Genomic DNA, 16,332 nt, shown 5'->3' with positions numbered 1-16,332 from the left:
CATGGATGATGGAGGTTGATGGATTTAATATAGGTTAATAATTGGTGATATTTAATGGTGTTTTAGGTGATTGACGAGGGAAATAGATAGGGTGATGGATGATGGATGATGGATGTTGGATGTATATTAGTAAAGTAACCAAAACAAAACAACAATTTTAAGACATTCACATTACCTGCTATACCAAGTCATTCTTATGGTGGGATTGTTTAAAGAAGATAAGGTTAAGAGATGGGTCTATTTTCGGATTATTGAAAGGTAGGATTATTCTTGGAAGATGTCACAAAGGTGGGATTATTCCCGTCAATTCTTCCGATAAGAATATATGCAGCAAATCTCTCTCATGAGCTCTGATCTTTTCAGCTCCTGTACTCTTAACAATATACATCAGTAAAAGGAGCTTATTTATTATACAAGAAATAGTAATAAATTGATTGGCGGGTTCAAACCTTTAGCTCAGATTCGTCCTTTGTAACTCATACAACAACTACTATACATCAGTATAAGGCCAGCAGTCAAGCTGTTTCGGAAAGGTCTACTCATAGTAAAAACATATACAAAAGGGAAATAATCGATGAATACCCAATATATACATGTAACAGTTTACATATCCAGAGAGAAGCAAAACTTAAAGTGTGCTGCAGATGTGCCTAAGATTTTAGATCACACCGCATCACGATAGGATTATAAGAAGACCATTAGAGATTCTGAGATACGAGTACAGATGGTCCCTTTAATCTTAAACCTCTAAGAAAGTAAATAGGCAGAAACTGTTCAGAACATAGCAAGTAGCAACCACACCAAACAGTTTTGTAAGCTTTTTTTACGACAACCTCTAACCTAAGTCTCTGTTGGCACCCCAATTGTATGAAGAACCTATGAAATACTGATTCTTAATATAAATGTAGTGCTGAGCAGATTGACATATGCTGCATGTATGTTCATATCGATCAGCACAATTTTCCAACAAACCAAATTCTGCAAATTTATTTAATCAACTATAAGTAGCATAAAAGGCATTTCACTTAAAGGCAAAAAGAAGCAAAAGTAAGTATCTAAGAGAAGTTGGTAAGAAATTTTCACCCACCCTGCTGATACTTTTGGATTCTTCGTAAATCCTACCGTAGAATTGGAATCGATCGACCGAAAAACCTGTTGGAAAGAGTTAAGTTCTCCACTTCTCCTTAGACACAGCTCACAAGCATGACACACATACAAGAAAAAGAAAAAAGAAATTCAGAGCTACCTGCACATGGCAGGATTCAGGATCATCCTCAGTAAAGCTAGAAACTTGTCTATCTGAATTATATCAGACAAGCGCTCAATTCTTCATAAAGAATAATCGTACGACATTTTCAACTTCTTGATCCCATGCGGTTTTGATGCCTTTAACCAGCGGTCCTTGAAGTTAGTAAGAACATCATATGGTGCAGGGCCGTCTATTTTACAATGCAGATCAAATTTTTTATTGCATCGCCTATCTGAAATATATAAGTCATATCTCCGTTTAATTTTTTTTCATCATCTAGGGTATGTAGTCGGTCTTACAATAATAGCTGAAAACTTGCCACCCACACACCCAACCACATTCATCGCCAAATCAATCTTTTCTGTCTCTAAACTGTAAGAAGCCATATTGCAAATTAAATTGCAATCAAATGAAATCCAATAAAAAGCATAAGTTAAGGGTGATATCGTCCTATATGCACATTCTAGGTCTACTATAATAAAACATTTGGTTATGCTGTCAAAACATTTTTTGAATTAATGATGATGTCAAATTTCAGAGCATTGAAGAAAATTCAGTACGCACCTGAACTTTCTGTTACGAAACAGAGAAAAGACGCAGTTATACCAAACTCAACCAAAGGAAACCCACAAGTGCCATGAAAAAAAATGCATATGGGAAAGGAACATAGAACATATATAAAGCAAAGCAACAAAGAACATATATCTTAATATCAGACGAATTCAGTTGTCTGTCTGAAATTAGAATTTGTGTTTCAAGTAAAGCAACAACATTCACCTATTGTATAAGGCTCTTTACAGATGTTGGCCCGAAAAAAGGGGACATACATTTTATTTTTTATGAACCTTGGGTAGCCTGAATTCGAAATCCACAGTCCTGCACATATCTGTGATATTGATTGATTGATGTTCATGAATGAAGTTGCAGAACAAACCAAATGTTAAACTGCCTGTAACATTCCGAGAAGATGGCATTTTTTGATTTTCATACATTTATAAGAGTTCAAGATATTGAAGCTTACTGTATCGGGTGTCAGAAAGTTGAAAAGTTGGCCACGACGGATAACCAAATAGAACGGTCAAAGTAACAGGTAAAAGGTCTCACGTTTACCTATTTTCCAAATTTTAGCAGCCAGTCACCCACTCTACTTTTCCTCTCATATATCTTTGTGGGCAATTTTGGACATGAATGGAGAAACTCAGTTTTATTTCCACCTAAATTCATTTATATATGGGGAAGACCATGCCTCTAATTACGGAGGAAACCGAAACAAGAACCGCAGAAGAAAAAAAATGGTGCAACTGCAAACTGATAAGATACCTGTCTTTGGTGCTATCCGTCCTCTTATTGAAGGTCCAGTTTTCGAAGAAGTACAAGCCTCATGTCAATGTAAACCATTCACATTGTAGTTGAATAAACACTTTAGGTATTCCCGATCCGCAAACTCTTATGCCTCAAGTTTGTAAGGGAAATTCCACCCAAAATACAATTGGAACTTACACAAATAGCAGGAACAGGACGCATGCTCAGAAGCACGAATAGGACTCGTGCTTTGAAGCACGAATACAAACAGCAATTAGCGATCAAATTTAGGTTGATATTAAGGGAATCATCAAGCCAAAATGCATATGTAAATAAAGTATACTACAGTAAAAAGATGTACCTGATAGCATTTACTCAAATTATAGCCATCATCATCATCTTACCAGATGGTTCAGACCACATGAGTGACACACTAAAGATACACAAGTACAAATATTGGAAAATTATGGTTAAGAAAACCTTAGACATCTATGGAACAACAAAGGATTTATTTCTAACAATCGTCCGGTCACCTCCCTTGCAAATAATGTCCGTAGATAACAAACCAGTAAACATGATCAAGAACAATCAGTCAGCTTTAAGCCGTAACAAGACAAGAGCAAACCACGTACCAATCGCAAGAAAATACTAACAAATTAACCAACGCTTGGAAATTAAACCTTGTTAATTAGATAATTATAATATTAAAAGTTTTACATTTCTATTACATAACTACTTCTCATAGCTACTCTCTAAACAACAACAGTGGCGCTTTTCACAAATCTTCGCCAGACTCTATGTGAACTCCAAACCTCATTAATATTAGTCTTAGTTGTCTCGGGAACTAGTTCGAGAATAAAACAGACAACAATAAAATCAAATACTAAGTAAATGTAGAAGACTTTTCCACCAAAATGACAAAGTACTAGTGTTGAGATGAAACTCATCAGAGTATTTTGCAACAGACCTACCACCGCGGAAAGGACGTCTCCTATGACTTTCGATTCCTCTGAAAATGGCGTCTCCAACCACCCAAACGAGGCCGTCAAACAGGCATCCGCGGCAACATATATACAACCTGGGATGAGTATATTCATCGGGTGCTTGAAAAACGTGAAACGGGTTGATGTTTCAACGAAGATACCCGTCATCAAAGCCTACAAATCATAAAATTCACCACAATTAAAAAAATAAGAACATTGCTTACTTTAAAAAGACTCGTAACTTCTAATTGAGAGAATAAATAACGAATTTCAATAATGAGAAAGACTTGAAAAATAGAATACCTCTGCGATAATCTTGGTCAATGCAGCAACCACAATGAATTCCTTTCGAGCCCGAAACATCCTCACAATTACAAGTGATATTAGTCGGGATATTACTTGTATGACAGATATGAGAAGGGTGGGCATGTATGGTAAACTGGAAAATAAGTTTGCTGAAATGAACAGTAGAGGCCCATAAAATTGGATGACCCCGACTACTGAAAAAACAGTTGTCATACCTGAAAAGGTTGTGATAATGATAGAGGGAATACTTGAGCGTTTTAAAAAGGCAGATAATGAAACAGGTTTTGATTTTGATGTCGATTGTGGAGTTTTTGGTAGGAAAAGGGAAAGGACAAAAATCACACATATTAAAACTCCTATGCTCCCAAATGCCACCCTCCAAGCCCAAGTTTGCTTATCAATAGTCAAATAAACCACTAAAACAGGCAAGGACCCCCCAATCCAGGATCCTAGGTCATACAGGATTGAGTATTTTTGGAGTGAGTGTCGGGAAAGAAGGAGTGGAAAGACCTGTTAATCATATAAAAAACGTTTGTGAACAAAAAATTAACAACTCAAAATAAGCTATGTGCAATACTTAACGAGAAAGAAAATCGTTAATTGGCAAATAAAACTCTTAACTTTAACAAATGGTGCAATCAACCTCCTAAAATTTTCTCCATATCAATTAGCCCCTTAAATATAACTAAATGTAATATGTGATTAAATTTTACATTTAATCATTCTTTAGAGGGTTAATTGTTACGAGTTACGGCTTTAATTACACCATTAGTTAAAATTACTTTGATTACAACTCTCGCAAAAAATCAACAAAGAGTAAAATCTAAGTGACTTTCAATTTATTATATTCGAATGTTTGATCATATTTACATGATACATTTGTTAGAGTTAAAAAAACTCATACTCTAGTCATAATATGGAATCTGTTTCTAAAATGGCCGATTTTCACTAATTATTTAACGAAATAGGTCGATTCCCAAAATAATTGTCGAAAATGGGTCCACGTAAGCTTGGAATTTAAGAAGCTAGGGTCAAGGGTCAAATCGCCACGGCGCTTGGCGACTTACTTCGAAGACATACTCACCAAATTATCAAATTCTGCCACATTTCAAGTAGCCAAGGTGCATGGCTACTTTAGGCCAAATAGCCAGCCCCATGGCTACTTGAATCTGAGACATACTCACCAAATTATCAAATTCTGCCACATTTCAAGTCGCCAAGGTGCATGGCTACTTTAGGGCAAGTCGCCAGCCCCCATGGCGTTTTCATGCTGAGTTATCAAAACAACAAAATTTATGTTTGGTTGCAATTTGGGTATGGTCGCCACGACTTAAATACAAACCTAGGTTCGGGTATGACGTGGACCCATTTTGGGTAATTAATTTCAAGGTCGACCCATTTCGTTAAATAATTAGTCAAAATCGCCCATTTTAGCAAAAAATTCCATAATATGACATACATCATAAATTATCTATTTTATAATATTCATGTTGATTAGTATAGGAAGTAGAAGAAACAATCAAGAACAGGCTTGAAATATACATACCCGACTAGCAAGTCCAATGCCAAAATTTAAGATCAAGAAAGCTATTATGGCTACCATAGTGCTCGGTAGCCATATTAGCAATCCTATCCCAATCATCACCAACATCAGAGCACCATGTAAAGTCAGCATCGTCCTAAACCGTGAGAACAGGAAGGGTGTGATGAGAACGGCTGCGAGTTGTGTTAGATGTTGGGATGACAAGACTAATTGGAGTCGGGCGTCAAAGAAGTCGCAGTAGTTGTTAACATCTGCATGTTGACGCCGATTCCAGAGATGTCGTGCAACTCTAATCAAGAAGCCGTCCGAGCCAACCACTTGCCCTGGATAATAACATAAGAATGATGGAGAGAAAAAAAAAAAAAAAAAAAAACAAATATATACTATCAGTATAGGCTATCAGTTTCTTACCCGGTAGGGCATTGAGATAACCAATGCTAAAGCCTCCGAGGAAACAAAGTAGAAGGCAGAGACATGGATGATAAGACTTGTTTGTTCTATGGGTTGTATTTACCACAGTCTCCTGTAATATAAGAAATCACTCATTACAATTTAAAACGGTATATATATATGATGAATCAGTTCATTAGCCGTCATTTGGTTTAACAAGTTGGAATGAAATGGAATGGAGTTTGATAGTGTGATAATATAGGATTTTAGATTCATACTTGCGTAATCTTATTTGGTGTTCATCATAATTTATAGAAGGGCGGGGATGGAGTTTGAATCCAAGGGGAAAGGTGGGTATGGGATTCTAAGGAGTTGGGGTAGAGTTAAAATTCTTTGGGTATCAAACCCCATTCTAAATCACTCCAACCAAACAATGGAATTAACTAAATCCATTTCATCGCATTCTAAGATACCCAACCAAATACCCCTTAAATAGAAGGCTCTAACATATCTAAATAAGAATTCGAAGTATGAGAGGATTTTTACTCAAGAAGAAAATTAAGGAGATTTGGGGATTCATTTGATAAAACTATGGTCCATCTAATATTTATCAAGTGGATAATAACTAAATGGTATATCCATAAAGTATTTGTTTATTAAAGCGCGGGACTGAGATTTCTGGCTAAATTGGTAGACTTTTTGTCCCTTACAGAGGGTACTCCCATTTACCTTCGTGTCCAACAAGCCAAGTCATCAGCCACCATACCTTAATCAATCAATATTTATTGAGGATCTTAGTTGTCATGATAACATTATACAAAACATATATATCATGCGAACAATCAAGTTTCTGAAAATTGAAACTTTTATTCACACGAAATTTAAGAACTTAGTTCAAGTACACATGTTTTGATAAAACCATTAATAAAATTAATGGTTCAAATTAGTCATAAACTAAAAAATGCATTATTCTCAAAAATGTTAATTGCTATCTCAGGTAAGTTCGCTATTATAAGTTTATAACCAATAGCTCGATTAAAAACAATCACTAAACATAAACAGCCTTCAAATCTCGCTAAACGCCTTTTGTTCTTCATAGACTTGTCGTTGTACTGCCACAATTCTAAATTACCGACTAATTTTCACTGTTTGCGCTTTATTTCTTTCTCCCTGAATTTTGTGAATTGGAAGATTTTAGCTTAAATATTAAACTCTGTCCCTTAACCGTCAAAATCAAGATTTTTCAAGTCCAACAACAGCTTGAAGTAGTTGATACTTGATACCATGGGTGATTACAAACACACACAATCTAACATGAAAGGACATTCTACGTAAGCCTATTACGTATATTAGAATGAAGGACATGTGTGAGTAATTTGATAGATTAAAATAAACATCTTTATTAGTACGAATTGACATAGCAAGTTCAAGGCTTCACAAAACAACTTGCAGAATTTCGTAACTTTTTTCCACAAACATCCTTGGATCTCACAACTTAGAGTACTCCACAACTTATTACATTTGACCCTTTCTGATCCACCTTTGCGTATCATAAAACTCTTATTCAATACTCCCTACTAGAGAACATACCACATGTAAAATGACTAATTACTACTGTTGATAATTTTTGTTACCACATCAACATACTAATGATTTCCTCAACCAAATATAAACACAAAGCATCACCCCTTTATTAAGTTTCTCAAACCTACAATTTAAAATATGGAACTTCAACAATCTACGAAACAAAAAGAGTAGAGTGAATCACTCATCACTAAAATCATACAAACAACACTCAAGTTTACGCAATATACCCTTGGCTAAGACCATCGTTAATCTTGGTAATCACCCATCAGGCCATTGCCATCTCCTTTGCGATGGTATTGTAATACACGCACTCACGTTCATACCTTAAAACCTTCTGGCCATGTCAAACATATCATGTGAAAAAATAAAAGTCTAACGATGTCCATGTCCATGGTAAAAACTTAACCTCAACGCTATCAGAATGAAACCACGTCAAACTTAGCTCACTATTCTCCACTTCGCAAGCCATTGCCATCTCCTTTACGATGGTATTGAAATACACACACTCACGTTCATACCTTAAAACCTTCTGACTACATTGTCCTTGACCAGGCCATGTCAAACATATCATGTGAAAAATAAGTCTAACGATGTTTCTGTCCATGGTAAAAACTTAACCTCAACGCTATCAGAATGAAACCCCGTCAAACTTAGCTCACTATTCTCCACTTCGCAAGCCATTGCCATCTCCTTTACGATGGTATTGAAATACACACACTCACGTTCATACCTTAAAACCTTCTGACTACATTGTCCTTGACCAGGCCATGTCAAACATATCATGTGAAAAATAAGTCTAACGATGTTTCTGTCCATGGTAAAAACTTAACCTCAACGCTATCGTAATGAAACCACGTCAAACTTAGCTCACTATTCTCCAAACTGCGACATTGAATATTGCCTTAATGTCACACGTGAGGAAAACCTAAATACTAATAACTACAACAACATAATTAAAATTGGCTAAGAAATATACTAGGACAAAATCTAGAACTTTCTCAATCAGATTGGTAACCTTAGGAATATAACTAAGGATGAAGTAACTAAACATCCAACCTACAATCAATTTCGTATAAATAAGCCCAGCTAAATATACCTTTATCTCAAATAACCAAATTTAATTAACCATAATAGAACATGTATAATTTATTGATTCTTACTTGCCGAAGTAGCTCAAACAGATGCCCTCCATATGTAGATGGATCACTATGTGGACGTGTCAAATCTCGCACCTTCACAAATAATAACCTCAAAATTAATAGCATGATCGAAAAATGTTAGATATTCATATGAAATATTTTGTAAAATGTGTTTTTCTTAATCTGTACTTAAATAACTATATAACCACGAATTTTCATTCAATTACTACTATGGTACTATTGAAAAAACTTGTAAAACGATTTTATCAAGATCAATTGCGCCGAGTTAATTTGAACTGCGCTGAAATTAAGTCCAAAAGAACATGACCTAAACATTAGTTCCTCACTTTCACTACTTACCCAAGTTCTAATCTATTCTTTATTATAAGTATGCTTAACTCTTAGAGGTATCACCTCAAAAAAAAAAAAAGAAAAAAAAAAAAAAAAAAAAAAAAAAAAAAAAAAAAAAAAAAAAGAAAAAAAAAACTCTTAGAGGTAAGCCTACCCAAAGCCTGAAAAAGAAAAAGATAACTTAAATGCTCTTTTCAAACTAATTTGGAAAAGAATCCTAATAGAAGAATTTTTATTAAACCAATCTTCTGATCACAAAGTTAAAGATTTTAACTTATATATAGGTTAGTATACGTTTGAACTACTACACAAATGAACTTACGTCGTGACCTTTGTTACTCGGTCCCTCAAGCTAGCAAATAGCTTACATCAAAAGTTATATGGTCCACCGGGTGTACAACAATCTCGTACACCCTACCACTGAGATGCCTTGGTTTTATTTTATTAAGATTATATTCTATTATTTATGGAGAATTTATTCAATTCTAATATTCTCATTGGGTAGGGTGTACGATGACATAATACACCCGGTGTATCCAAAAATTTCTTACATAGCTAGCAAAGTAGATTAGAAATCACATTGAAAAGTTGGTTGACTAAAATTTGTTTCTAATCGCAACTTTCATTCTAATAGTGATTGTCTTTGCGAAATCTTTGGTTTGGGAAAAATAATAAAAAATTGGTTGAGAAATATACATGAGCAAATTCTTGATCTATAGGAGACTCTTCAGGCATCTCATTGATTTCAGAAGTGAAGCTTGAAACTGGAGGTTGATATAGCTCAAAATTCTCCTGTGAATATTCATGCAAACAAGTTTCTTGAATACGCTGAAATTAGAAAACATATAGTAATATAGGCCTATTTAGCTAATTTTTTAACCGTGGAGACAAAATTGTTATGTATGTGAACATATATTCAGCACGTGCAGTTAGCCTATTTTCAATATTGTTCATTGACTATACACGTTCTTAATCTCACTTATACTAAAAGAATAAGAGATTTATTAAGCAGCTACTTATTTATTAGGTAGTTGTTGAGTCGCATAACAAACGAGCTAGGTATTTTTGGAGCTCGTATAGTCGTACCCTTATAAAGATTCACTTTGACATATTTCATCCCTATGAATACAATTGTTCTTAACTAGTCAATGAGCAACTTGGTAGTCGATCATTATGCCAATCAACAACTACTAAGCAATTTAATAGGCAGCTACTTATTTTTGGAACTCGTATGGTGTACACTTGTAAAGATCCACTTTGACAAATTTCATCCCTATAAATACAATTGTTCTTATCTAGACTATTTTATTCAACCAAATTAGAATAGATATATGCCAACTAGCAAAAAGGACCAATATCTACTAAATAAACCAAATTATTCAAACCCACACCAAACAGTAATTTATCATTAACTGAGTTTCTTACCTCCTCAAACTGGGGAGGAGAAAGACTCTCGGGTGGTGTGGAGTACGTAGTAGGAGTGCTACGTGGTATGTCTACGGTAGATACCTGCACGATTAAATTCATTAATGGATCAGTGTAATATACATTCTTAAAGTAAAATCTTTATGTATCAAAACATGAAAATTTATTTTAATGTGGTAGATAAACTTTGTATAATCTTGATACACTAAATTAGAAAGTCACCTCCCTTATTACTAGCATTATGATGAATAATTGATGTGACTATCTTTTTAAATACATCGTCCTAGCTAAAACTTAGAACGTGACGATTTATGAAATTAAGCAATTCGCAAAATCACATATCATATGTCTAACGTTAAATTATAATTTTATTATGACATTGATGAAATCAAATAAAGGAGCGCGCTCTCTTCCCAGGATGACAAGAACCAAAAATCATCCCTTAAATAATATATAAGCATCTTTTTAAGCATCATTTGTATTGCAGTTGACATGTATCCTAACTTGGAAACCAAATAACCCAAGTTCGAATTCAGTATTTGTTGGTGATTTAAGTGTAAATTGTTGGTCGTTTAAGTGTAGTCGGGATTTATGCAAAGTTTAGTAATGATACCACATTATAATATGAGTTAGGGAGTGCGGAGTGGACACTTATTTATGGTCGTACACTTGTAAAGATCCACTTTCACCTATTTTGTCCCTATAAATATAGTTGTTCTTAACTGGTGAATGAACAACTTGGTCGTCGATCATTATGCCACTGAACAACTACTGTACTAAATAATTTATTAGACACCTACTTATTTTTGGAACTCATATGGTCGTACACTTGCGAAGATCCACTTTGAAATATTTTGTCCCTATGATTACAATTGCTCTTAACTCGACTATTTTATTTAATGAAATAAAATAAATATATGTCAACTAGCTAAACAAACCAAATTATCTAAACCCACACCAAACAAATTTATCATTAACTGATTTTCTTACCTCCTCAAACTGGGGAGGAGAAAGACTCTCGGGCGGTGTGAAGTACGTAGTAGAAGTGCTACGTGGCATGTCTACGGTAGATACCTGCACGATTAAATTCATTAATGGATCAGTGTAATAATTCACATTCTCAAAGTAAAATCTTTATTTGTCAAAACATGAAAATTTATTTTAATGTGGTAGATAAACTTTGTATTATCTTGATACACTAAATTAGAAATTCACCTCCCTTATTACTAGCATTATGATAAATAATTGATGTGACTATCTTTTTAAGTACACCGTCCTAGCTAAAACTTAGAACGTGACCATTTATGAAATTAAGCAATTCGCAAAATCACATATCATATGTCTAACGTTAAATTATAATTTTATTATGACATTGATGAAAACAAATTTTAAAGGAGCGCGCCCTCTTCCCAGGATGACAATAACCAAAAATCATCCTTCAAATAATATATAAGCATCTTTTTTAAGCATCATTTGTATTGCAGTTGATATGTATCCTAACTTGGAAACCAAATAACCCAAGTTCGAATTCAGTATTTGTTGGTGATTTAAGTGTAAATTATTGGTCGTTTAAGTGTAGTCGGGATTTATGCAAAGTTTAGTAACGATACGACATTATAATATCAGTTAGGGAGCGCGGAGTGGACACTTATTTATGGTCGTACACTTGTAAAGATCCACTTTCACCTATTTTGTCCCTATAAATATAGTTGTTCTTAACTAGTGAATGAACAACTTGGTCGTCGATCATTATGCCGTCATTTGATCATTCACACTCAATCAATTGTTGTTCTTTTACATTTTTGGGTGTCTCAATCAATTGTTGGCCTTTCTATTTTAAGAATAAACTTATTGATGAACAATTTGATCATTCACACTCAATTTGTATCACTTGTCATTTAGTAACTGACCCCTCCTCTCCTCTTTCTTTGGTCTTTATGCCAAAACCAAACAATATAGGTTATGCTTGAAGTTGCCTCCATTTAATTTCTGAAAGCTCATCTTTTAGATTACCTTAGGCCATTAATAGTGTCTACTACTAACTTTTTAACACAATCATTAACGAAACGGATAGTGATAGGGCGCTACCGGGTGACGTCCAAATTGGGTGTCATCCTCTCACAACCATTCTCAATTGAAGGGGTCCTCACTTATCCAATGTGAGAGGATGACGCCCAAATTGAGTGTCACCCGGTGACGCCCTTTCATTTTCCTTAACGAATATAACATACAATACCCCAAACCTTTCAAACTTAGAATTAAAGGAATCTAACTAATATCAGAGTATTCAAATTTAGTGTGTTCAATTTAGTAGGTATTACAATTGAACCAACACTAGGAATAATCACGTTGGTGTTTGCATGTAGTTAGTGTAACAAGCAATTGGGCCACTAATTAACACATTTCAATCATACCCTCTTTAAAGAAACAAACTAATATTCTCTTACAATAAAAGGCAATTTAATAAAGCACACACTACATAATGAAGACAGAAGTAGTAACATTTGTACCAAAAAAAACATAATGAAGTTATATAAATTATTTTGTACCTGTTCCGTAGTTTCACGTCTGTCTTGATTCTTCATGTCCTTTGGCACAAAGAAAAAAAATTAATTTCAAACGTAAGACTACTCCAAATTTAGCACATAAGCTACACATTACTTAATTAGTTGACTTTAGAAAAAAGTTTCTAATCATATAGAAAGAAATATTAAACGAGTAACTTATTGTATATATGAGCATAAATCATGGATAACAACAATAAGACCAGTGGATGGGTACGTAATGGCATATATCATGATATCCTACGCAATGGCAAAAGAATTGTATAAGACTATCATATGTATGTGAGAATGCCAATGGTAATGACAATTAATACTAGGAAGTACTCTGTACTATTAGCACTATTTCAATAACTATAAAGGTAGAGACGGTAAGTTATATAAATGACCTTTTGTAATTATTTTAGCATAGAAAAATTGAGATTCTAGTGAAAAAAGTAGTAGCCGGATAATTGAGCTCTGTGGCTAAAAGTACAAGAACATCTATCCATCCATGGCTTATTTTTAAGTAGAAGTAAGGCCTTCACTTGCTACTACATCCGCGTTTCTTGCTGGTTATCGATTTGTTTTAAATATATGCACTTTCAAACTCTTCATCAATATGGTAGCTAGTAAGAAAGTTGCAAGACTATCAATTAATTTAACTTGACATGAAATGAGGGGAAAAAAAATTTCGTTCGGGTGTTAATTTACGAAACAAATTAATACACTGGTGTTCGTTTCAAACTAATTACAAAATGATGGCACTGAAGAATAAAATTGGTGGCTTACTGAGCCATTCCTTACTGAATTTCTAGTTACCACAAGACCGCACTTAGCACACCCCCGAAAAAGGGAGACATACGAACGTCAATGTAGTGCGGCCGCCGTATCACGAAACTGCTGGCAACACGTTACCCATTCAACTAATTAAACCATAGTATGAAATGCTCAATTCTCTCACTCCATTTTCAAGATCACACTTGTTCTTTATTTCAATTTTATCACCCATTATATTTTTTTCAATGTTTTTTTCATTTTGGAGACCAAAAACGACTAATATATTTGCCTCTCAATCTCATAATAATAACTAGTGTAGATTCCCGTGCTACAGCACGATACTTTTTAGTTTTGTTTTATAAAGAGACATTCTCATTAAATTAATTGCATAAATTAATTGTACATTTAATGATATAATATACTAATATAATCTTAGTAAGAGATAAAAAATGAAAGATATTTATTTTTGTCTTAAACCATTTTTATATTACCTTACTATAAAAATTAACTCTATAATGCTATATCATTTCATGAAACTAAATCATGACATTAAATTGCAATTAAGTGATGTAAAAATGTAATCTAATTAAACCGCATATAAACCTTATAAAAAAAAGGTAAAAACAGTATACCACGTACTTAAAAAAGCGATTTACGAATAAGTAGATTAATATATTTTTTTTTAATTAAAAAAATACATTAGAATTGTTACGTCCTTTAAATTATATACACCATATTTAGAGTGTAACTGTTTAATGATAATATAAGAAACAAATTTGCGTAATTTTAAGATGTAAATGATGACTACATTTATGTTAAAGACTGCATACGAAGTATGTTTGCATAATTTTAAAGTGTAACTGATAAAGAATAATACTTATGGAAATGGAAATGATTGAATAATAAATTATGGATTTTAATGAAAGTCATAAATATGAATTTTAATTAAAAGATTAGAGTTTAATTATATTAATTGAAAAGATAATAATGTAATGAAAAAAAAATATTTGTTACCTTATTTAGCTAGATGCTTTTTTTAGGGAAAAAAAAATTCTCTTAGTAGTAGGTGAGATTAATAAAGGGGTTAATTAATAAAGGGGTCTGCTTTTTCACATACGCATTTTACTTTTTTCACATACGCTTTTTACAATTATACCCTTTTCATTTTTTCCTTCCCCCAATCAATTGGTCTCCCTTGTGACGGGTTACCATTTGTGGCGGATATTTTGTGAGTTAAAATGGTAACAAAATGGGTTAGTGGAGAAAGGGGACCACATGAATAGTGTTGCAGAGAGAGAAAAAGTGGGTACTTTGTGAGGTAAAATGGTATCCGTCACTCAAGAGTGACGGATATGTGCCGTCACAAACAAGAATTTGTGTCCCCCAATCAATTTTTTTCATCTCCCTCTCCTTCCCCTTCTGACAACCCACCTCGTTCAACCTTACTCCGGCGGACCTCGGCTTCCCCTTTCTCCAACTACGCCTTAACCCTTTGTCAACAATGCAACGAAACGGTTTCATAATGGCACAATATAAAGTCTGCGTTTTTTTTGGGGATAGTTATACATTCGAGTATTAATGTCGTAGATGATAGTTCTTGGCCATATATATATATGATACTCAGCGAGTCAGCGTTCAATTCTTTCGAATTGGAAAATTACCCAGGAAACTTTTAAAGTTTGTTATTCATCTTCGTCCTGTATTGTTGGTTCATTGAATACTAGAGTTTGTATGTGATTCATGGTTATTCATGGGTTAGATATATTAAGAGTAGGTCTTATGAAAGACAGTCTCTTATTAATTTAGTGAGAGATATAATAGGGAAAAAAGAAATTTAATGGGCCCCTCACTCCCATCATGTGAGAGGTCCCTCAATAATGTTATTTTTTTTTTTGTCAATCGAAGCGCGCACTTAGTCACATTACAATAAAGGGGAGGGGGGATTCGAACCTGGAACCTTACCTCCGTCTTAACCACTTAGACTAAGACATTTTTGGTTCCCTCAATAATATTATTGAGAGACCGTCTCTCCAAAATTTTTGTGTCTTTGAAATATTGAGACTCACCATGGTCTCAACTTAAACGCGGCAATTTTTTTCATGAGAGACAGAATTTCTTGTATTTTTTTGGCATGTATTTAGGATGGGAAGCAAGGCATATTAACTTTAAACAAAAAAAAAAAAACCAACTCACACACAAACACAATCATACAATTATCAATCTTGCATCTTCCCAAGCCCAGACGAAGACGACGACACTTCGACCACCACCGCCGACCACCTGAATGCTTGTACGAAATTTCTCTCTCCTCTCTATTTTATTTGAAAGAATTGAAAGTGTTGATTGGTAGGTATCCTAGTATTTTGGGGATTTTATTTGTGTAATGAATTCAAGTAATGACATTTTTTTTGGGGGATAGTTATACATCCGAGAGTACTAATGTCGTTGATGAGGATAGTTATATAGGGAAAGTTAAGACTCCAGAGAGTGATTAATTATTGGTACATTTTGTGAGGTATGAGGATGATAGGTTGGGAGATGTTGTATTTCTGCTATATAGATGCGAAACTGGTCCCCATTGATGCAAAGTGAAGTAATAAATACACTTATTTAGGCTTTATAGTCATAATACTGGTAGTTGTATGAGAAAATGATACCCATTAATGCTTACCTTACGTACTCAGACCTTTGTAGTAATGTACATTGTTTCAAATTATAATGCTTAGAGGTTAAACTT

The 16,332-nt window shown here is 34.0% G+C and overlaps 1 protein-coding gene across 1 annotated transcript; it reads right to left on the bottom strand.

The window, feature by feature from the left end:
- Nucleotides 1-3,278: 3,278 nt before the first annotated feature.
- Nucleotides 3,279-16,101, bottom strand: LOC141608901 (sugar transport protein 8-like). The gene is made up of 10 exons (XM_074428230.1): nt 15,807-16,101; nt 12,825-12,863; nt 11,266-11,349; nt 10,276-10,359; nt 9,547-9,642; nt 8,521-8,592; nt 5,795-5,906; nt 5,387-5,706; nt 3,838-4,350; nt 3,279-3,708 (listed from the first exon to the last, which is right to left on the bottom strand). The coding sequence occupies exons 2-10, from the start codon at nt 12,858-12,860 to the stop codon at nt 3,304-3,306; spliced, it is 1,722 nt and encodes a 573-aa protein (XP_074284331.1). The 5' UTR covers nt 12,861-12,863; nt 15,807-16,101; the 3' UTR covers nt 3,279-3,303.
- Between the last annotated feature and the right edge of the window lie 231 nt (nt 16,102-16,332).

The sequence above is a fragment of the Silene latifolia genome, chromosome 10 (genome assembly GCF_048544455.1).
Source record: "Silene latifolia isolate original U9 population chromosome 10, ASM4854445v1, whole genome shotgun sequence".
Lineage (NCBI taxonomy): Eukaryota > Viridiplantae > Streptophyta > Magnoliopsida > Caryophyllales > Caryophyllaceae > Silene > Silene latifolia.
Note: the sequence above shows the minus strand (reverse complement) of the source record. Positions and strands in the feature narration are given on the sequence as shown.

Coding starts and splice junctions, on each gene's coding strand:
- LOC141608901 (XM_074428230.1), bottom strand. CDS start 12,860: ATGAAGAATCAAGACAGACGTGAAACTACGGAACAG. Junction 5,707..5,794: donor TTATCTCAATGCCCTACCGG/GTAAGAAACTGA, acceptor GTTATTATCCAG/GGCAAGTGGTTGGCTCGGAC. Junction 3,709..3,837: donor TGACCAAGATTATCGCAGAG/GTATTCTATTTT, acceptor TATGATTTGTAG/GCTTTGATGACGGGTATCTT.